This window comes from Entelurus aequoreus, linkage group LG11 (assembly GCF_033978785.1).
Source record: "Entelurus aequoreus isolate RoL-2023_Sb linkage group LG11, RoL_Eaeq_v1.1, whole genome shotgun sequence".
In the NCBI taxonomy this organism is placed as follows: domain Eukaryota; kingdom Metazoa; phylum Chordata; class Actinopteri; order Syngnathiformes; family Syngnathidae; genus Entelurus; species Entelurus aequoreus.
The window spans coordinates 55,450,085-55,474,322 of record NC_084741.1 but is presented as its reverse complement, the minus strand read 5'-3'; the positions used below and the strand labels follow the sequence as shown (position 1 = coordinate 55,474,322).

The window sequence follows — 24,238 nt, the reverse complement described above, 5'->3', positions numbered from 1 at the left end:
TTTTCTCTAGTTAGAAGTGCAATTCTTGTAGGCTGAAATGTGAACATTTCTACTGACGCAGATGACAGCACATGATACAATTAAAAATGTTCTTACTAATTTTGAAGTAATTAATGAAAAATTGTGCTGCCTTGTCTGTCGTCATGTCACTTTTTACAGTCAATATGTTTATATGCACTAAATTAGTCTAATTTGTCAAATAATTCAGTTTCTCACAACTACATGTGAAGTTAGTTTCCATGCTCTAATCTCTAATGTGACTGATGGCCATACGCAGTGTGCCTCTCATACACAAGGGGGCGATTGTGGTCATTTCAGCTTGATTAGCTATGTGGAAACGTAAATACAGTAGAAGAAGAGAGTGCTACTTGCTAATAAGCAGCGCTGGTAACTTTCAAACTATGGATCTAGCAGATAACTACACATTTTCTCTATTTATAGTTGTTGGTAATGTTTTAATGCGTTTAAATGGCACTTGCGGTTATTAGAATCATCAGAGTCATACAAAAAGATCGTTATTTTAGTCAACTGTTTTAGGAAGTTTCTGCTTACAAGTTGTCAAACAGCTATGATGTGCTGGTTTCATGTCACGTGATTAAATTGTCTTATTTTGGGAACATTCTGACACTTCTTAAAACAACTGGGTTTCTATTTTATCATACCACCGGCCAGTGTTAATTTTGGCAGTAGTTTTTTTTATTTAGTTTTAGTCATAGTCTTGTGGCGAAAATGTATTTTAGTTTTAGTCAAATTTTAGTCGACTAAATTCCTCAACATTTCAGTCCACTAAAATTACAGTAAATGTTGTCGACTAAAATATAAAGTACAACAGACAACGCATCTTTGAAGTTGTCTTGAAAGCACTTTTATTAATTATTATTGCAGAGCATCTCAAAAATTAAATTCACAGCAAGACCTGCATTCCTTAAATATTTCAATAAGTACATTTCACATGCGCAAACCTAATTGTGTGTTAATTTAGCTGAAATTTAGCATTTTTTTCAAATGTTGAATAATATAAAACTAAATTGGTCACAAACTCGCCCATGAGTAGTACAAAAGTAGTGGTTGAGTAAGTAGTCTTGCTTATTTTCTCCTGTCTTAAATAGTAACAGTAATTCAGTACAGTCATGAGTCATTGGGAAATTTCATGGAAGCTGCTTTTATACCCAATCATGGCACCCACCTGTTCCCAGTTAGCCTGTTCACCTGTGTGATGTTCCAAATAAGTGTTTGATGGGCATTCCTCAACTTTCTCAGTCTTTTTTGCCACTTGTGCCAGCTTTTTTGAAACATGTTGCAGGCATCAAAATCCAAATGAGCTAATATTTGCAAAAAATAACGTTTTCCAGTTCGAACATTAAGTATCTTGTCTTTGCAGTCTATTCAATTGAATATAAGTTGAAAAAGATTTGCAAATCATTGCATTCTGTTTTTATTTACGATTTACACAACGTGCCAACTTCACTGGTTTTGGGTTTTGTTTATCGTTCTCACAAAAGGCTGAAATAGCAATATATATATTTTTTATTTTTTTTAAAAATTGCAATATAGATTTTTGGCCATATCGCCCATCCATAATTGATGTGTACTGTATGTTTGCGGACAACAAAAAACTAACGGTTGCTCCTGTGCATCATGGATCAGGAGTTTATCATACATGTAATATATGTACCGGTACTCATCTTAAGGTGTAGTCCACTTCAATAACACAGAATATTTTGCGGGTCTTTTGTGCAAATATGACACTTAAACTACACAAAATTTTTTTTTAATGTACTTCAATTGTATACAACTGTTCAGTGGAGAGCTGCAGATAAAAAATGATATATTAATAATACTGATAGAAATTGATAAATTACAAAAGTGTAGCCAAAACTAATTGCAAATTAATTGCACATTAAACAAACCATGTCCTAAATGTCTGTTATTTAATGTTATAAATAATTTGAGACAATTGTGTAGTATTAATGTGAAATGCTCAAAATGCTTGGAGCTGGGATAGGCACCAGCTTTCCTATGACCGTGTTGGTGGTACTGAAGAAAATCCATACATATCTGAATTATTCCTATAGTTAACGTGCATCTATTATAAATGTATTAAGATTAACTTGTGACTTCACAACACAAGAACATAATTAAAGGTGTATCTATTTAAAAAAGCTAAGCAAGTAAATGGGCGTCACTTTGTAACAGTCGATCTGGCTCCGCTCTGTTGCCATAGAAACTCACTTTACCAACCTGTTTTTGATTCCTTGTTTAAGGCTTTATCACCTGAAACCGAAGAGGAGACGGGTCTAGCAGCAGCAGCAGCAGCAGCAGCAGCAGCAGCAGCAGAACCTGAAACACAAGACGAAGTCTTTGGTAAGAGGTTAAACAACACTTGTTGCATTTACAGCCAAAAAAAGTCATGCAGGAAATAGTAAGTTGTATTCTTTACAATTGTAGTGGAAAATATTGCTATGAGTAACAGTAAGGACACTCACTTAGACTGACTTTGATTTAAACAAAATATACAATGTTCCAATTAGTAATGGCCGTAATGGCTTGTGCAGTTCTGATGATTAATGTTTACTTTTTGGGATCAAATAAGTAAGGACTTTATTATTTTTTTATCTGATGTTTTTCTGTTTATTTGTCTGGCAATATATTAGATAATGCAGTATTTTGGGAAAATTGGGGTAAAAAAAAGTTGCACAATATTGCATTTGGAAAAAAAGTAATGAATCAGTTTGTTAAACCTGAAGTCCGAAAGTTTAAGTATATGCCCAAGTCAATGTTAATAACCCTTAAGATATTGGGTATAACAAATTTAAAGAAGCATGCATGCGCTGTAGTTGTGAACCATATGCATATACTTTTCAAAGGTATTGTACCTACAATCCATTAAATCCATGCACAGTGAAAAGTTCTTGAATATCTAATAATACAACGTCATTGTTCAGTGGAGGCCAACTGCTGATTAATAACGAAGGACTTTTGTAATGCTGCAACCCGGCAGATGAGGGCAGAGTTTGTTGCACAACACATTGAGCACACATTTGAGCAGTTGTGATTGTGGGTGTAGAGCAGGGCTGTCCAGGGGACATTGATTTTTTTTTTAATTCTGTAAAAAATGCTAAAAACAGAAATTATATATCTAAAGTAAAACTTTGAGTCAACTTTGAATTATAGGTGACATTATTATTCATGTACGATTACAGAGATTAACCTCATATGATATCAGCACAAATGATACATACTTGTTTTATTTTGTAGCGTGGAATGTTAGAAAAGGTTTAATCAAGGGAAATGCGTCAAACAGAGAACAATATTAGGTATGAAAACCACTAATCTATTTATTATATACCGTCTGGAATGGACTTACACTGTCTTTGAGTTGAAGTAGAGTGGTCACAATAATTTATTAAGCTCATGATGTAGTAAGTGTAGTGATGCTGACACGTTTGTTACTGGATACAATTTTAATATGCTGCTGCCTTGGAGATTTTGAATTGGTATTTAATATTATTTGATATTTGTTTATATTTACAAATGTTTTAAACTGCAATATTGTTCAATTAAGGACACTTATGTACAGTATGTCAAGCTTTTGTCCTTAGCTGTTGTCAATTATGTATGTCTAGCTTGTGCCAATCTGATACTTGTTATTTTGCTTGCAGATTGATATCAATATCATATCTAGTTGTTAGTGTCAAAATGTAAGCTTTTTCCCCACTACGTTATGTATTTTTGCTCTTGCATTGTTACTTGTTTTGTTTTCGTTTATTTCAATAATATACTGCAGGCCAACCAAACTCGATCTGCGGGTCGCACTTTGGACACACTTTGGACATGTCTCGTGTAGAGAATAGGATATCGGAACAGGGCATCCCCAATTAAAAACAAATTGCAGTTCCCAGTGAAGACCCATTTAAATCTAGAAAGATGATCACGGGGGCGGGGGGTTGCAAGGTAATGTGGTTTAAAACAACGTTTCTTAACCAACAGTGGGCAGGCGGCCTCTCGTGGGCCGCCAAAAAGTATCTATTTATTACCGTAGTTGTGGGCCGCAGTGGTTGTTTTTTTGTTTTTTTATCCCTATACCACTATTACCACTGGTTCTTTGTATGCAATGCAATTACCAGAAATAATACAAGCAAATGCATATCATTGGAATGAAGACTGAAGTGAAGATTCTGTGCATTTAGCCATAGTTGCCTGAAAATGACACTGCAGAATTCTGATTCCAAACACAATTTGCGGTGGAAAATAACCCCTAACTGATTTTAGTTAAGTCGGTATTGTACTGTATATGTACAGATCTGGACAAATTGCTGTGTAACGTTTGTGTCAATTCAGGTCCTTCAGTTAATAACGCATCGACTGATTATAACACACGAACTCAGTCAGTGCAGATCAGCACCATGTGGTTTTTAAAACTGGTCAATATCTTGGTATGGTTGAATATGTAGATGTCCACGATCCAGAGAGTGTGTAAGCTTGTTTTAGTTGGTGATCAGGCCTCTACTGCAGGCCTATTTAACTGATGGCCAGAGGGCCAAACCTGCCCTGGAAATGATACCAACCCCCAAAATATGTTAAAACTTGGGAGACAAACATTTTTGCAGCAAATTCCTAAAACACTTGAGTTTTCCTGTTGTATCAAGGAACTTGGACCACTGTAAACACATTGGCAGATTTTTCCATTGACATTTTAACCTTGCTGGCAGACATAAAACACTGGGGCATACTTGCCAACCCTCCCGTTTTTAGCGGGAGAATCCCGTTATTCAGCGCCTCTCCCGACAACCTCCCGGCAGAGATTTTCTCCCGACAAACTCCCTCCAGCTCAATGCGGACCTGAGTGGGGACAGCCGTTCTCACGTCCGCTTTCCCAGCAGCTTGCCTGCCCAATGACGTCATAACATCTACGGCTTTTAGAGAGTAGAGTGCACAACAAGGAGAGAGAGTTCTTGGTTTCTTATGTGGGTTTATTGTTAGGCAGTTTCATTAACGTCCTCCCAGCGCGGTAACAACACACAACAACAGCAGTCACGTTTAGTCTACCGTAAAGCAGTTCGTCTGCCGTAAACAGCAATGTTGTGACACTCTTAAACAGGACAATACTGCCACCTACTGGATAGCCTGCAGAACACTGAAATTCAAGTATGTCTTTTATTTATATGTATAATAAAATACAAATAAAATAAAAAATATATATATATAGCTAGAATTCACTGAAAGTCAAGTATTTCATACATATATATATATATATATATATATATATATATATATATATATATATATATATATATATATATATATATATATATATATATATATATATATATATATATATATATATGTGAAATACTTGATTTGGTGAATTCTAGCTGTAAATATACTCTCCTCTTAACCACGCCCCAACCACGCCCCCGCCCCAAACACACCACCCCACCCCCCGCCCCCCGATATTGGAGGTCTCAAGGTTGGCAAGTATGCACTGGGGTCTAAAATGGAGTCCAAACATCAAGGAGGGGTTCCTTAAGGCACCCCTTTAGGTCTTCTCCTTTTTGGCAGTTACAGATTATTTGTTGTAATGTTATTCATGTAACTAAAATGTTGCTGTAGCTTGTTTACTTCAGATGCAGTCAGTAGTCATTTCAATTCATTACTTATAGTAGTAGTGTTCCTCAATTTTCAGTCCTCTCTTTTTCATCATTTCGGCTATTCAACTGGTGGCCTGCGAGTTAATTTCAAAAGACTTCTGAGACTTACATTTGTGCAGCAGATTCTTAAAAACACTAGTGTTTTTGCAGAATGTCCTTACAAACAGCAGAGTGTTTCTGTAATTTAATCCTTAAAGCTGCAACAAAAAACACATTGCATTACATTATTTTGCCACTGTCTATAACAGACCTGGGCATTCTGCGGCCCGCGGGCCGCATCCGGCCCTTTGTGCGTCCCTGTCCGGCCCGCGTGAGGCCAATTATAAATTACAAAATAAATTTTAAAAAGTATCTATGTCGAGTGTGCAATACAACGGTGCTGCTTTTGTTTTGAAAATCGTTATTTGTATTACTTCCGTTGTGAGTGAATGTGAACAGCTGCAATCATTAATTACAAAATAAAGTTGAAAAAACATCTATGTCGGGCGCGCAATACAACTGTGCTGCTTTTATTTTGAAAAGTATTATTTATGGGCGTGTGTCCGTGTGTAACCTGCGAGTGAAGGTGCACATGCAGCGACAAGTGATGCACGGTTTACACCCGAGACGCTAAAAAGAGAAAAGTTGATGAAGAATGGCGTGTTTCCAACAAGACATGGACTGCCATGCAACGTTCCCTCTAAAGTGCGTGCCTGCGCAATTGCGCACTGCTCAAGCGTCTGCTGCGCGCAGCAAATATATGCCGCGCACCAAATCAAATCCCATCTGAATTCTAAACAAAATAAACATATTTATTCTATGTAATTTTGCAATGCAGCTTTGAGTGACAGTGACAACAAGCGGACCGAACGGTGTTCGTCAACACCGTTCAATTGAACACCGTTCAATTATTGTAACGTCTATCGAGATGCTTCGAGGCCAGGAATTATATCGATCACTTTATTGAGCAAAACTGTTTATATTCGACCATAACCACACCAAAAACATAAGTAAAACACTTCTATCTCGAAAAACTAGTCATTTTCTGCCGTACAAACCAGGCCAAAACCAACTTGTTATCTGTCACCAACACGCATAGCACTAAACCACTGGTGCGTTTATGGCCACACAAAAAGTCGGACAACTCAAACACCACACAAAGTTACACTATGACTCCTCAGTCATACGTGTGCTTATTTTACTGTCATTTATTATTAATGTTAATTGATTTATATTAGTCATGGAATGCTGTTACACACACTATGTTGAAGTATTACCATTATTATTAATTATTATTATTATTATTATTTATCTTACGGTATACATCAAAAATAATATTGAGCAAAATTTAATTGAAATATTGTCGATGTGGCCCTCCAGCAGTGCTCGGGTTGCTCATGCGGCCCCCGGTAAAAATTAATTGCCCACCCCTGGTCTATAATGTAAGCTCCTGAAATGTGAATAGGCGTGTTAAAGACGAACCACACTTTTTTTTTAGTTTTGTCTATTATTCACTATCCCTATGTAAGACAAGAACACATGTTTTTTCTTTTTTTTAATGCATTCTAAATCGTAAAAAAAGGTTAGAAAAAGTCAGCTAACAATTATGTCAATTGGAGTAAGTTTATTCTGCCAATAAGACGCTCTAAAAAACATCCAAACACCTCCATCAACCTTTAATATACACGCTGTAAGCGCATATGTAATGTAGTAACATACATATTCATAATATGTAATATATTATTATTATTATTAATATATATCTTCTTCAACATCCAATCTCACTGTCAAATATGCCGACGACACCACAGTACTTGGGCTCATCAGCAACAATGATGAGACAGCATACAATGCAGAGGTCCAACAGCTGGCTTCATGGTGTGCTAACAACAACTTGGTTCTTAACACTAACAAAACCAAATAACTAATTGTAGACTTCAGCAGGAAAGGGCAGAGCAAACACCCTCCAGTTTTAATAAATAACAATCTAGTAGAAAGGGTCAAGCATTTCAAATTCTTAGTAGTGAACATAACAGAAGATCTATGCTGGGACATTAACACTGCTTCTACAGTCGGAAAGGCCCAACAACGTCTTTTTTTTTTGAGGAAACTAAAATGCGCAAACATTCCGCAGAAATCAATGGTTAACTTTTACAACTGTGCCATCAGCAGTGTCCTCACTTACGGCTTTTTAGTGTGGTTTGCTAGCTGCACTAAAGCGAACCAACAGGCCCTCCAGCGAGTGGTTAAAGCGGCGGGGAAAATTACAAGGACGATACTCCCAGAGATGAGTGCCATGTACACAACTCGCTGCCTGTATGAATGAGAACACACTTACTGTACAATGTCCGCTCTCACTCGGTTGAAGACTGATGTGATGTTAATATATTCGCCTTTAAATGAAGAATACACATAATTGTTATGATGGGTTAAAATCTCCCAGTCTAAGTTGGCTGTCAAAGTTGACCATCTTTTTTTATTTATGGTCACAACCTCCTACTATCCAGGTGAGAGACATGATTTAGAATTTAGAATTAACTTGCACTAGCTCTGAGGCAAGAGAGCAGCTCCCAAGCACATTATGTCAATACAGCAGAATAAGCGAGTTACCTCTTTGTGATCAATGAGCCGCTAAAAATAGGGCTTTAACGTTAGCGCTTATGATAACAATATTACTAATGCTTGGTTAATATTCAGGTCACGAAATGTAAATTGATTATTGTTGGTGATTTTTGGAAAGGTTTTTAGAGCACTTTATGGGCAGAATAGAGGAGGTCCCATTGACAGATGTTTTTTTTGCTAACGTTTATTTATGATATGGAATGCATAAAAAAAGAAAAACATGTGTGTTCTACTCTTACATAGGGATTGTAAATGATAGGCAAAATAAAATAAAAAAGTCCAGTTCCCCTTTAGGGATTTAATAATTTAGCCTTTAACCATTGGTCTCCCGTCACTTGTCACTCAGTTTTAATCCCACTGAACATGCAAACTGGTCTCGCTGCTTTCAAGTGTATTGCAGTTTCTTATTTTGTTTCAAAGTACAATCAAAATTTTCAACAGCAAAAAATATATATATTTTACAAAATAGAACACAGTTTCTCTGGCTATAAATATATTTCAGGGAATCACAGCATTCGTACATTGCGGTTTGATGCCTAATGTTTAACTAGTGCATGGTCAGATGATGTAAAAACCCAATTTACTTATCATTTTGTGACCTATTTGAGGGATCATTACTGAACTTTGTCTAAAACCGTGCTCTTATGATTGCACCTATGGCAAACTCATTTTCTTCCATTAGGACAATGTAGAAGCAAGAAGAAGAAACATAAAATGAATTTGAACCCAAATTGGCCTTTGTCCAGTGTTTTATGACCGGTGAATTAGTCCAACCTTATTGGAAACTCTCTTGGCTGCGCTGTAATCCGCAGGCATCATGGCTTGTCCCCAGACTGTTAAGTGTCTGGGGGATGCCTTCTTGCTGTACTTCCTATTTGGGCTGCTTTACCACTGAAAGGTAAACATCGACATGAGATGTGTGGCTTTTAAAAGCCCATTATGGCTCCATTACCTTGTTCAGCCTTCAACAGGTATCCACTCAGCGAAGCAGACCTGCTCTGTCCACCTGTTCCAGCCTGACTTAGTACAGGTCACCATTTTTACATTAAATCAGGTAGAAGTGACAAGGAACGACACAATAATATAATAGGGATGGAACATCAGTCATGCTTGAACAGACAAAACAGAGACTAATGTATAATTAGTCTCAGCTGAAATATTATAATATTACCATCATACCTAATTCATTTTTCTGGTCATCAGATTACAGTTTTTGCCCCCCAGGCTGTAATTTGCCACCATCAGTCACCCTATATTTTTTAGAGGTACGAAGAGTAATATTGGATGGATGTTTGTCAGGGAATGGTGACGTAATACGGATAAATCCGGTAACATTAAGAAATAGCTCAGATTGAAAATGGAAAAAATAAACTCTCCAGTGAGGCAAAATTATGCATACTGTTGTGTAAGCAAATGAAGCGCAGCTTTTCTCCAACCTCAGGTTGCTCAGCTAAATGTGCTTGTCGTAAAATTTTCCTGAGCTCACTGAAAAACAAACCGATCGTTTGGGACTTTTTCACTGTTTCAGAAGACATTTTGCATGCTATTTGCACCAAATGTTCTGCAAACATTCCGTGACGAGAGAAAAAAAACTATTGAGTTTATTTACATCAAACCTTATCAGCCACCTGAACCGCCAGCATCGCTGTGATGGTGTTTTGAAAGCATACAAAGACCCCTGCACTGCAAAAGAAGCTGCCCCACAGCCAGCCGCAGAGAAATGTGTGCACAAACTACAGTTAAAATAAATATAAAAAATAATAGTTATAAATAAGTTATTGGCATTGGTCTTGAGAAGCAGAAGGTTTGTTCTGTACCGACTTAAAAAAAAAAAAGTGCATCCATATTTTTTTGTCTATGAATGTTCTCATTCATCCAGGTCATTGCCATCTCAGGGTATTCAATCGATCGCAACTGGACTGTTTGGTTTGTCTTAGAAGACGTTGCGCCTTTCTTTCGAGTAGGCTTCATCAATTCGTGCTCATGGACTTAGATTAGTCCGATCTATTTTTTTTGTATTTTTGTAGTGATATTATTATGCCTGAACGGCATGTGGGTGGGAAGAACAGGTCAGGTACAGCGGTCACATTATATAGACAATAGTCAGTACGTGTCCATGCACTAAATTAGTCCAATATTTCAAATAGTTGGGCTCTAAATAAGCCCCCTACAACCAATGGAAACACCTTAATCCGATCGTGTTCGGTTTTTGAAAAGTCCGACTAACACACCTGGATTATGCGATTGAAAACCAGGTCTCTTGAGGGGGTGTGTGCAACCACAGAGGACCCTTTGTTTCGCGCATGCGCCAGTCTCAACGGGCGGGATGTAACCCGGAAGTGAATACCATTCAATAATAACATAAGCAACAATTGGAATAAAGAGGAGAAGGTTTATTCGCTTCACAAATTAAAACAACAGAACATTTTGAAGTGCCTCGATGGTAGAAAAAAAGAAGCAAATATTTATTTGAGAAGGTAGCTAAAGAAATGTAAAATGCCGGCTTAGTTCGGACTCCCGAACAAAATACGAATGAGATCAAAGAGAATGAAGCTGGTATATTAAATACAAATAATAAAGCGTACACAAACCTCTGCATGCTCCATTTGTGCACTCCAAACTGATTAACAATATATGTATTCCACACAACTGGCAAGATAGTCCAGAACAATAGCAAGCTTAATCTGGAACAGAATCAGTCGGGGCACGAATGGTCTTCTCCTACGGATTGAAAACTCCTATCAATCCACAGAGCCTTTTGACTGAACTCCAAGACATTCAAAAGTTGTGTTTCCAAGATCTCTGTTCGAAAATTCCTTTGAGAAAATTCCTTCGAAAAAATTCTTCCGTCTGTCTTTCTTTGCTTCGGACCTGCATCCGCTCCGATACATTCTTGCTAGTAGTGTCATGTCCGCAGCACAATTCAAGATCATTTCTTGATGCTGCCTGCTATTTAACATCAGCAAAGCAATTAGAGATGCAATATTTGTAACCTCTGCCATTAATACAGCAGACATCACTTAAAACAAGTTGTAAGGATCCAAAATGCCTAGTGTGTGCCACACTACACAACGACCCACCATTGAAATTTTAGGAAAATTGGCGCATGTGTAAGGGAGTTATAATAGCGTCACTGCAATAATGCAGTTGCATCCCACCCAATACTTTGACCTACCATAAGAATTTTCAAGAAGATCGGAGTATTGGTAAGGAACTTATGACTCTTATAACTTTTCACCACAAGAGGGTGATAACAGCGCCGCAGTTGTCATGCAATTAAGTCCCACTCAACACCCCAACCCACCATTAAAAATTTCAGGATGATTGGTGCATGTCAAAGGAAGGTATGACTGCTATAATTTTCCACCACAAGTTGGCAGTAATGGCGCCGCAGTGATACAGTTGCATCCCACCCATTACTGTGACCCACCATCAAAAATTACAGGAAGATCAAAGCATATGGAAGGAAGTTATGACAGTTCTAATTTTTCACCACAGGGGGGTGATAATGGCGGCACAGTCTTAATACAGTTGCGTTCCACCCAACACCCCGACCCACCATCAAAAATTTCAGGAAGATCAGAGCATATGACAGTTATAGTTTTCCACCACAAGAGGGCGATAATGGAGCCACTGCAGAATGCAGTTGCGTCCCACCCAATACTTCGACCTACCATCAAAAAATTCAGGAAGATCGGAGCATGTGTAAAGAAGGTAATACTGTTATAGTTTTTCACCACAAGGGGGAAATAATGGCAGCACAGTCCTCTAGCAGTTGTGTCCCACCCAACACCCCAACCCACCATCAAACATTTCAGGAAGATCAGGGCGTGTGGAAGGAAGTTAAGACTTTTATCATTTTCCATCACAAGGGGGTGACAGATGTGTCAAAAATAACGTCCAGGCATGATCAGACCCGGACCTTAAAGCTTCATATTCAGTTAGGAAGAAGATCCGATCATCTGAAGTGCAGTAATGACAGTTTGATTGGTGATGGCGTGGAGCGGATTTTGCGAGCCATCAGATCAATGTTTGGAGTCATGCCACGCCCACATCTTATGACGTAGGTCGAATGTGTTTGTAATTTATCATCGCCTATATGTGTAGTATCTGTAATTTTAACCGCGACTCATTTGGTCAAAGTCCCTAGGAGGAGTTAGTTGACCTCTTTATTTTGCCGAAAAATGGAAGACGTGTGCATCCTGTCATGATAAATATCTTCGCGATTTTCGTGTCGATATGTGAAACTGTGGCTAATTTTTATTAATTTTAAAGGTGGCGCTAGAGAGCCAATTTTGAAATTTCATTTTTGGGACCCCAAAAATATAACATTTTTCACCATACCTGTAGTGCCTGCAAAACGTGGGGACTTTTCATCCATGTTAAGGGCCTCAAAAAGGCGTCCGAACGTGTGAAAGAAAAAACAAAGCAATTTCAATAGGGCCCTTGCGGGGCTCTGCATTGCCCTTGCATGGCTTGCGCCGCTGCTCGGGCCCTAACAAGAGGGAAACATCAAGAACACAAAGGAGGACACAAAAGAGCAGAGAGCAGCCACTACAGCGGCGCCATCTTGGGAAAAAAAAACCTACAATAATAACCCAGGACCTGCTTGAGTCTGCCCTGATTACAAGTTATGCCAAACAGGAAAGTCTAGTCTTGAAAAAAAGATGTTTTTTGCCCCTGAACCCTCTGGTTCTGGTGAGTACTCATGTAGCAGCATTTTAGAACACCTTCCTTAGGCAACCTATAGTAGAGAATTGCAATGATCAAGCCTAGAGGTGACAAAAGCATACACTATTGTTTTTTCTTTGACATCAGTTAACATTAGAAAATGTTTTGCAACACTTGTAGACAACCACAGAAGCCATTAACACTAATTTGTTTGAACTCTTATTACTTGTAATTGTAATTGATTTGACACCACACCTGAAAACTAAAATAAGACATACGTTCAGATAAATACTTTACAAAATCTAAAGCCATATATTTGAGACTATTTCAAGATTAACTGTGAATATTTAGCATCTTCTGTTTTCATCCACATGGTATTTCCGCTATAAGCACGTGTGAGTCAGTGCTCTTGAATCGTGAAGAGTGAGGCATTATGCCGACTTGATTAAGTTAGCACTGACTGCAGGTTTGCATCCAAGTTTCTCCACCTCTCCCTTTGCACCCATTACCAACCAAATAATGAAAGCAATGAAAAAAGTTAAAAAGTAATAAAAACAAGGCACTCTTTTTGAAATGAGATTTCCCCTCATCAGCGTTGTGAGTACTGTATGTATTGTCTAGACCTCAGTACTCTGGAATGAAAAGCTGGTGGTGTTGCTCTTGATTTCACACAATTGTAATTGTTGCCGTTTGTTTTCTGTAAAACCTCTTTGTTGGATTCCATTTCAATCACTACAAAATTCAAGAAACCGAAACTTTAGAGCTTCAATTGTACTTGTGCCTTGGACTGTAGATCATCTGTGTTGTCTTACTCTAGCACCTCTGAAAGTCTATGTAGGACAGTGTGTTGTGCATTTGTCTCACAAACGTGTCATGGTTGAGTTATTTGTCTCCATGGTAGAGTTAGACACAGGCTGACACGAGCCCCATCACCACCATCATGAAGCTCCTCTTTCCTTGTCAAAGACACTGATTGTTAGAGGGAAGCATTCATCACTGGACCAGTGTTCTTGGTTTTGACACCATTGTTCACATTCGCTCTTTTCTCTCACCTCCCTTGCCTCTGATCTCTCTGACTCACTGTGAGATATTTCACTTTCACTCACAAAAGGATGAGAACGACTGCAGAATGTGAATGTTTTTTTTTTTTTTCTATTCCCTCGTTCTCCCAAAATTTGCCTCTGATTATGTGGATGTGCTCATTCCTAGCTGCCAGCAGCTTTTCCGGATTACAATTTATGTGGCAACACGCAGTCTATTGATGCATTCTGTGCCCTGTTGCCTGTGCAGCACACTGTAAGATGGCGTGTGTCTATGCCACCCTGAGTTCAAGAGGGGACTTGAGCATTTGGCGACACGATCATCCCAAGTCTGTGTGTTTGTGTGTCAGTTGTGTGTTGCCAGTAACTTCAAAAGAAGAGAAAATGAAAGATATTTGAGAAAACATTGTAATAAAATATAATCTTCGCAACTACATCCCAATAATTCAATTCAATTGACCGAATCGTCAAATGGGGAAAAAAAAAAAAAACGTTTTCGTGCAGTTTCTATGGTTTCACCATTTTTCAAGAAATGGGTTATGTTGTGTAACGACATTAACACATTGCTTCCTCATCTCACAGTGACATGTGGCATATTATGTTGATTAGCAACCAGTCAACATCTCTGCATTAACATTTGAATAACACAAACATTTAGAGACCTCAGTTCTATATTTTCTCTTCATCTTTGATGCAACACTTGTGCTTTCATGAGCTGAACATAATGATCTCATACCTTTCCTATGTACACAAAAGCCCCATTTTCTCCTATTGTTTACAAATCGGTCTAAAGCCGTGTCAGTGAGCACAATAATCATGCTGATTATTAGGGGTGTGGGAAAAAATCTATTTGAATTCGGATCGCGATTCTCACGTTGTGCGATTCAGAATCGATTCTCATTTTTAAAAGATCAATTTTTATTTTTTATTTTATTATTTATAAAAAAATTGGTTTTGTTTTTTTTGTTTTCTGTTTTTTTAAATTAATCAATCCAACAAAACAATACGCAGCAATACCATAACAATGCAATCCAATTCCAAAACCAAACCCGACCCAGCAACACTCAGAACTGCAATAAACAGAGAAATTGAGAGGAGACACAAACATGACACAGAACAAACCAAAAGTAGTGAAACAAAAATGAATATTATCAACAACAGTATCAATATTAGTTACAATTTCAACATAGCAGTGATTAAAAATCCCTCATTGACATTATCATTAGACATTTATAATAAAAAACATGACTTATTATATCATTGTGGAAAATATTGGACACAAGTGTTGTCAAGTTTATGAGATGCGATGTAAGTGTAAGCCACTGTGACACTATTGTTCTTTCTTTTTTTTCTTTTTTTTAATTAAAGTTTGTAATGATAATGTCTGAGGGATTTTTAATCACTGCTACCGTATTTCCTTGAATAGCCGCAGGGGCGCTAATTAATTTAAAACCTCTTCTCACTCCTGCGGTTACCAAAACCATGCGGAATGAGCAAGCATGCTCTAATTATTTTAAAACCTCTTCTCACTCCGGCGCATACCTTATCATGAAAAGCACATTCAATAAAGAAAAACGTTATTATGATCTTACCTTTACTTGTAAATGGGTCCATGTGCAGCTGCTTCTGATCAAAGGCAGTCTTTCTCATCTTTCTTCAATTTTAAAAGTCTCTGGAGATATTCCTTTAATTATTACCTCCTGCTTCGATTGAAAGTCCAGTTTAGAAAACGGTTTTATTCTAGATATGTAATCCTCCATGGTAAAAGTGCAAGCAAACAATTGCTGCATGCTTGCTGCTTGTTGTCTTCTTCTGCAGTACCTGTCTCCTGCAGTACTGGTAGTCGCAAGAAGGATCACTAGCGCCCTCTACCACCAGGAGGCGGGAGTCATTTAATGACTCATATTTGACCCGGCGGAAGTGCCAAGCATGCGGTAATTATTTTGCGAAACGAATTTGACCCGGCTGTAATTCTAGGCAGGCGAATACTATATTCCCGCCGCCAATTCAAGGAAATACGGTATGTTGAAATTGTTACTAATATTGATACTGTTGTTGATAATATTCATTTTTGTTTCACTACTTTTAGATTGTTCCGTGTCATGTTTGTGTGTCCTCAATTGCTCTCAATTGCTCTGTTTATTGCTATTCTGAATGTTGCTGGGTCGGGTTTGGTTTTGAATTTGTATTGCATTGTTATGGTATTGTTGTGTATTGTTTTCATTAAAAAAATAAAAATAAATCGTTTTTGAATCGAGAATCGTGACCCCAAGAATCGATTTTGAATCGAATCGTGGGACACCCAAAGATTCACAGCCCTACTGATTATACAGTATGATTATTTCAAGGATGTGATTTAAGCTGGCCACAATAAAAGGCCAGGACAAAAGCAGGCCTCGGCCCATAACAATTTTTTTTGGAACATATATATATTGTCCCACAAAAAAACAATTTTATTCTCAGCATTGTTTTAAGACCAAATTAAGCAAATCTATCATTTGTAATACTCATAATTTCAGTAAAACACAATTAACTTTTTTTAATTAGTAATATTTGCCACTGTAACTGGAAGGTCAATAAGTTTTAATTATCCTAACTAAGTAAATAAAATGTACTCTCAATCTCAGCTAGCAAAAATTGCACTTCTATAAATATTGAACATCTTGAAGTACAGTTTTTTTCCTCACTTGGACGAACTGGTTTGGGTGGTTTGTTTTGTTGTCTTTTTTTGTTGCCATCATTTTCCAACAAATCCGGCGGACTGGCTTGTTCGTCTGTTGATGGGCTCATCTTGCTCATTCGGTTTGTAGTCGAAATATTCACGTGGCTTTTCAATCATAATTTTTTCTCTTAATTTTTTTTACTTTGCAGTTTTTGTCTCACGAGTGAGTCGCAATTAGCGGGGCGCCGTCCGTGCATTCTGTGTGTGTAAGCTAGCGGTACCACTTCCACCAAGACCTACATTGTAGATGACTGACAAAAGGGTTCACTCTGTTTATTTAATTCTGCTATTAAGTGAACATGCTCAGTTGCTGAGAACGATGCAGAGAGTGAACCCACTTGTACTCTGTTAGAAAGCCAGAGACATAAAAATCTATGTGGAGGTTGTTGGATACTGTGGTTACGCGTGATCTGCAATTGTGAGGCCGGTTGAATGCACTGCCAAATTCTTTGAATTGCCCGTTTTGGAGATGGCTTATATGAGAGAAATTAACCTTCAATTCACAGGCAACAGTTCCGGTAGACATTGCTGCATTTAGCAAGCCCATTGCACTTTGCAACTTTTGTGATAAAATTGCTTATTTTGTGGTGGCCTTTTATTGTGGCAGTCTTAACGCTGTCTAATCAGCATATGTCACACCTGTGAGGTGGATGGATTATTTGGCAATGAGAGACGTGCTTACTAATACAAAGAAATATGCCCATTGTATACATAGAAATGGTTTAAATCCTTGAGTTCAGCTCATGAAAGATAGGAGCAAAAGTGTTTTATATTTTTTATATATCTTTTTATTTTTGCTTAGTGAAAATAGCTGTTTTTTTCCACTACAGCGTGTCATTTCTGTCTCAACATGGTTGCATGTTTATAGTTTCCTATTGACTCTGTTTTGCATGTATAAGATTATTTAAAATAATCTAATTAATAAAATAATTTGTTATTTAAATGGCAGGAAATGATGTCTTGATTTAGTCTTTATGGAGTAGTCTTTACTTACTCCTCCCAACCCATGCATTTAGAGCTGGTTGCATGTGTTTGTGTCAATCACACATGCTCACTCACACTAACCAAGCGCACTGAACTTAAGGTATCAAGCATGCTCAAGATCAAGATAGATTCCTTATACCGTTAATATGAATTTATCATCTAACTATATCAATGTGAATAGCATTTGTTCACCTTAAAGTCACAACCTTCAATGCCTGAAATCACTGTTCATATGGAAGGTCACAAGCCATTGATGTAGCCCAGGCCAGCAGAATAGCGTTGTCAATGTTATCGCTGGCTGTCTCAAGTCCTGAATGCGGGATGGGCTTGCAAACACACTGAGGTCCCTTCTCTTGCATTGTGGGTGCTCCGGTTCCACCATGAATGCAGCAGCACAGCGATTTTGCTGCTTGGTAGGAGGTTTTGGTCTAAAGCCACATACTGCAGTTTTGGGTGTTTGTTGTAAGGAATGCTTCCCGGTCCTCAGTTCCACAACAGTCCTTGTTGTTCTCCCTGATGCTTGGCTACATATCCCCTCACAGTGAGGAAGAGGAGGACATCAGATGAGATTTGGGGCCTACTCTCTGCATACTTATCAGATGTTGATCATTCTCCTTTTGTTCACTAAATATTGTACTTGAACTGATCAGAGAGGCTGTTTGCGGTCTTTTAACGTAAGCATTTTGACTGATATGTGAATGTACAGTATATACTGTAGGCATGTCTGATAATGGCATATTGGATTGTTTTTAGTCATGATTATTACAAATTACAAATCAACTTGAAGAAGATTGTTTATTACTAGAGTTGGGCAAATCAGTTTCTTTTAGGAGGCAAAAACTACTATGAATTTCTCGCAGGGCTATTGTCAAACAGTATAAAAATATCAATACTTTAGAAAAGGGGGCGTCCAAAGTGTGGCTCGATGGCCATTTGCGGCCTGCAGCTCGATTTTTTTGGTTGGCCCGCACCATATTGTTGAAATAAAATCAAACAAAACAAGTAACAATGCAAGACAAAAGACAATGTAGTGGAAAAAAGATGAATTGTTGATACTACTTAATAACTAGGGTTGTCCCATTACGAGATAAGCAAAATAACAAGTATCAGATAGCGCAAGCTAGATATATACATGTGTCTTTAATTGAACAATATTGGGTGGAAAACGTGAAAATTTTCAATATAAACAAATATGAAATTCAGATACAAAGTCTCCAAAGTGTATTAAAAAGTATACAGTAACAAACATGTCTGCATCTCTCAACTTAATGCATCATGAGCTAAAAAATTCCAGTCAAATAATAAAAAATATGTTACTGTTTTTCATTGTCCACTGTTTAAGCAATTTAATTTGATCAAACCTTTTCTAACATTCCAGACTACAAAACAATAAAAGTATGTGTTGATATCATATTGGATTATTATTAATATCCAATACTCAAGGCTCTAATGTCGGTATCATATATGAATAATAAGGTCACCTATTACACAAAGCTAACACAAAGTTGTATCTTTAATAACATATAATTTCTGTGTTAGCATTTTTTTTAAAGAATAAACAAATATTTTTTTTAAACCTTGCCTGCTTTGACTTTTTAGTATGCGGCCCTTGGTGGAAAACGTTGGACACCCCTGCTTTAGAACTTGAAAATAATGTTATGACTTTATTTTTGGAAACGTCACAAAACAATCTGTAAAAAAAATAAAAAATGTCATGTTTGTACAATATGTTAAAGATAGGGATGTTTCCCGTTCAGAGAGGTGCAACGCTACGGTCTGTACTCTAATGGTGTTTCGTATAGTGTCTACAAGAACGCTCCGGAGGTTCTGAAATTCCTGTGGAAAAACATGAGAGTGGTGTGGGACAAGCAGATCATCCCGAAAGCCTGGCGAAGAGCGGGAGGAGTGCTTATCCCAAAAGAAAAGAACTCCACCACCATTGAACAGTTTCGCCAAATAAACCTTCTGAACATCGAAGGCAAGATTTTCTTCAGCGTATTGGCACAGCGACTAACAAAGTATCTGAAGCAAAACCACTTCATTGATACATCGATCCAAAAGGCTGGCATAGCAGGCTTCTCTGGATGCCTCGAACATAACAGCATCATATGGCATCAAATCCAGACTGCGAAAAAAGAAGGAAAAGATCTTCATGTCTTGTTCCTTGATCTGGCCAACGCCTATGGATCAGTCCCTCATTCATTGCTGTGGACTGCCTTTGAATTCTTCCAAGTGCCAACTACAATCACAAATCTCGTAAAACACTATTTCCAGGATTTGCAGTTTTGCCTCACAACATCAGGCTTCACCACAACGTGGCAATCTCTGGAAGTAGGCATCATGGCTGGGTGCACCATCTCCCCATTGGCCTTTACGATGGCAATGGAAATCATTATTAGAGCATCGAAATGGGTGGTTGGAGGAGAACGACTACAATGTGGTCAGAGATTACCACCAATTCGAGCCTATATGGACGATATAACAACACTCACAACAACTGTCCCCTGCACCAAGAGACTGCTGGAGAAACTTAATTCAAATATAACATGGGCACGGATGAAGTTAAAGCCCAGCAAGTGCAGAAGTATCTCCATTGTGAAAGGCCAAGTCACAGACCAGAGATTTCATGTCAGCGGAACACCAGTACCAACTGTTTCAGAAATGCCAGTAAAGAGCTTGGGAAGGTCGTACGACGCAAGGCTCAAAGACACCGAACAGTTTGAGCAACTAAAAAAGGATACCATCACTTACATGGATCACATCAATAAAACCTTGTTGCCAGGAAAACTTAAGTTGTGGTGTTTTCAATTTGGCATACTCCCAAGACTCTTGTGGCCTTTAACTGTGTACGAAATCCCCATCACCAAGGTTAAAAAATTGGAACGTGTGATAAGCACACAGCTGAAACAGTGGCTTGGAGTTCCAAGATGCTTAAGTTCTATTGGACTATATGGGCATGGCAAATTGGAATTACCAATCTCAGGACTGGTGGAAGAATTCAAATGCACCAAAGCAAGGCTGGTCATGACGCTAACTGAAACTGAGGATGCAGTCATTCGAACAGCGGCCCCCCGAGTAACAGCGGGAAGGAAGTGGATTCCATCAGAAGCTGTTCAGAGTGCAAAGTCTGCTCTTCAATTCAGAGATGTGGTTGGGCGAGTACAGCATGGGAGAGCAGGGCTCGGACTCATCCCAAAACCTCTCCTATGGCACAAAGCAACATCAGAGCAGAAGAGACTGCTAGTAGTAGAGGAAGTCAGGAGACAGGAGGAGGGAGAGCGACATGCTAAAGCCGTCTCAATGGCCAAGCAGGGGAGATGGACCAACTGGGAAAGCCTGGAGAAGAAAAAGCTCAACTGGTATGACATCTGGCAGATGGAGGGAGCACGGCTGAGTTTTATCATCAGAGCCACGTACGACCTGCTACCGTCCCCCAAAAATCTGAAAACCTGGTACGGAGAAGATCCCGCCTGTTCCCTGTGTCAAGTACCTGCATCTGTAAGGCATATCCTATCAGGGTGTACTATAAGTCTCACCCAAGGACGCTATACTTGGCGGCATAACCAAGTACTCAGAGAGCTTGCATCAACACTGGAACAGAGGCGAACCACCACAAACAATCTCCCACAAACACCAGCAGGAAAGGTCCACTTCACGCAATTTGTACCATCTGGCCAACATCAAGAGCAGGGGTCACCAACCTTTTTGAAACCAAGAGCTACTTCTTGGGTACTGATTAATGCGAAGGGCTACCAGTTTGATACACACTTAAATAAATTGTCAGAAATAGCCAATTTGCTCATTTTACCTTTAACTCTGTTATTATTAATAATTAATGATATTTATCTTTGTGGAAACACTGATCATCTTAATGATTTCTCACAATAAATATATATAGAAACAGATAAATATCAATATGCAACATTTTATTTTTATATTTTCTCTAAGTGCACATTTTTCAAATTGAACATTTTCAAATGATCACTTCTAAGACATTCTCGTGAAATCACAATATCCCATTTTAACTAGCTAGCCACTAACATTTTTTTTAACAAATCATGAATTACTTTGCACCATGTTTGTACAAATAATAACTCATGTAAAATACAAAAGTAAACTCTCAAATTTTTAAATCATGTCACACTTTGAACTGGACACCAAATCTGTTATCTGTTTCTTTTTCAGTTAGTGGGAAGCCTGGCATTGCATGCTGTTAACTAGTGTGTTGTACTCTGGTGTGTAACTTGACACTGCAACTCTGAGTGAGTCTTGCAGATGTGCATCAGTGAGGCGTGTTCTCTGTTTGTTCTTGATGAAGTTCATGTCAGAAAAGGCTGATTCACAAAGATAAAATGTTTCCTCATTGTTTGCGGAACCTTCTTAATCTTTTGGACATATTTTCACAGCAATCTGGCCTTAAGCTTAATTATGATAAATATAAAATGTTAAGAATCGGAAATCTAAAGGGAACGTCCTTTCGAATGGAATGCAAAGTGCCTGTTTTGTGGACAGATGGACCAGTTAACATACTTGGTGTTGTTGTCCCAGAAAATCTGGAAGATCTAGGCTCAGTAAATTATGATAATCGACTAAGAAAGCTGGACAAAATTATGCAATTATGGAAAGGGAAATCCCTAACCTTGTATGGTAAAATGTCTATTGCCAACTCGTTAATTATTCCTCAATTTATTTATTTGTTTTTGTCATTACCAGCTCCATCACAAAACTTTTTTAAGATTTATGAGCGGAGGGTCTTCGATTTTGTCTGGAACGGCAAACCAGAGAAGATTAAAAGAAAGGTTTTGTACAAAGAGTATGAATATGGGGGCCTGAAACTTCTCAACCTTGAAGCTATGTGTCTGTCTTTAAAAGCATCAATTGTTCCAAAGATGTATTTAAACATTGAGTGGTACACAAATGTCCTGTTGGACAAAAAACATGTACTGTATCAAAATAAATTGTATCCTTTTTTACAAGTGATCCCCTCCCATTTTCCTTATGTAGAGAGTCTGCTGGGAAACATGGCGGGGTTCATAAAGGAAACAATCCACTCATAGTGGTGTTTTCAATTTTATGTGCCAGAAAAAAGAGACGATATTTTGCAGCAGATAATATGGATGAACTCTAATATTGTAATAGATGGAAAGCCTTTCTTTTGGAAAAATATGTTTGAAAGAGGAATCATTTTTGTCAATGATATTATCAATGAGAATGGTAAAATTATGAAGTATGATGAATTTAGAGCTATTTATAGTGGTGCTTGCTCAAGCTTTTCATTTTATCAACTAACTGGAGTAATTGGGAAAAGATGGAAACAAATAATTGATTATGGAACTACTAAATTATTAGTTTGTAAACCTCTAATAAGAAATTCTAGTTGGCAAAAAGGAACTAAAATAAATAGAAAAATATATAATTTTTATTTAATAAAGAAATCTTTGAAGGCTGCCCCATACAACGCATATGGAAAATGGGAGGACTTTTTTGACTGCCCGTTGCCATGGGATGAAACTAATCTATAAAACTACTATCGATGTGCAAAATCGTTATTTTCAAATTAAAATTATTTATAACTTCTTACCCACAAGGAAAATGTTAAAATTATGGAATATGACAGAGTCAGATGATTGCTGATTTTGTTGTCAGGAGCCTGAATCCACCCTGCATTTGTTTTGGTATTGTCATATTGTGTCTTTGTTTTGGGTGGAAGTTGAAAAAAGGTGTTTAAGGATTGGTTTGTTTATGAAGCTTAATGTGGTTTCTGTTATTTTAGGAGTGTTGAGTCCATTTAATTATAGTACTCGGTAAAAGGTTTATTTTAAGGCCAAAAACAGATATTCACTTAGTATTACTCTCTTTAAAACATTTATTCAGTATTTTCTAACTTTAGAAAGTTACATGGTTGAAAACGATAATGATGCCAAAAAACATTAAAAAAAAGATGAGAAGTCCTCAAAGGCTTATTTTGAAAGTATATTTATGTTTATAGATTATATGATATCTGTTGTTGTGTTCCCTAATTTGAGTGACCTGGACATAATCTGGACTGTACATAAATGCCTATTTTGAAAATGTAATTTTGTTTATAAATTATATGCAATCTGTTGTGTTCCCTAATTTTTTTCTGTGTACATGAATGAAGGTGTGTGTTGCTGAGTCCGACTTGGACATTATCTGGACTGGGCCTGGTTTTAAAAACCCTTTAAACAAATCTAATTTCATTGACAACCTGGTCTGTTGAAGATAAGGCCCTTTTTTAAAAAATAAAATAAAATAAGATAAATAAATAAAAAACATTTTCTTGGATAAAAAAGAAAGTAAAACAATATAAAAATAATTACATAAAAAATAGTAATTAATGAAAATGTTAGTGGACCAGCAGCCTATACAATCATGTGTGCTTCAGGGACTGTGTCCCTTGCAGATGTGTTGTCTATGTTGTGGGAACCAGAATATTGGTAGCAGAAAGAAATAACCCCTTTTGTGTGAGTGGGTGTGGATGAGTGTGCATGGGGGAGGTTTTTTGGGTTGATGCACTGATTGAAAGTGTATCTTGTGTTTTTTCTATG

General features: G+C 37.7%; 1 protein-coding gene across 2 annotated transcripts in view; it reads left to right on the top strand.

The window, feature by feature from the left end:
* The window catches only part of LOC133660260 (myelin basic protein-like), a 74,738-nt gene that overhangs the window by 36,167 nt on the left and 14,333 nt on the right, over positions 1-24,238 (top strand). For both annotated transcript variants that reach the window (XM_062063570.1, XM_062063569.1), the window contains exon 3: positions 2,265-2,364. In XM_062063570.1, coding sequence (XP_061919554.1) covers positions 2,265-2,364 — 100 coding nt within the window. The remainder of the gene's footprint in view (positions 1-2,264; positions 2,365-24,238) is intronic.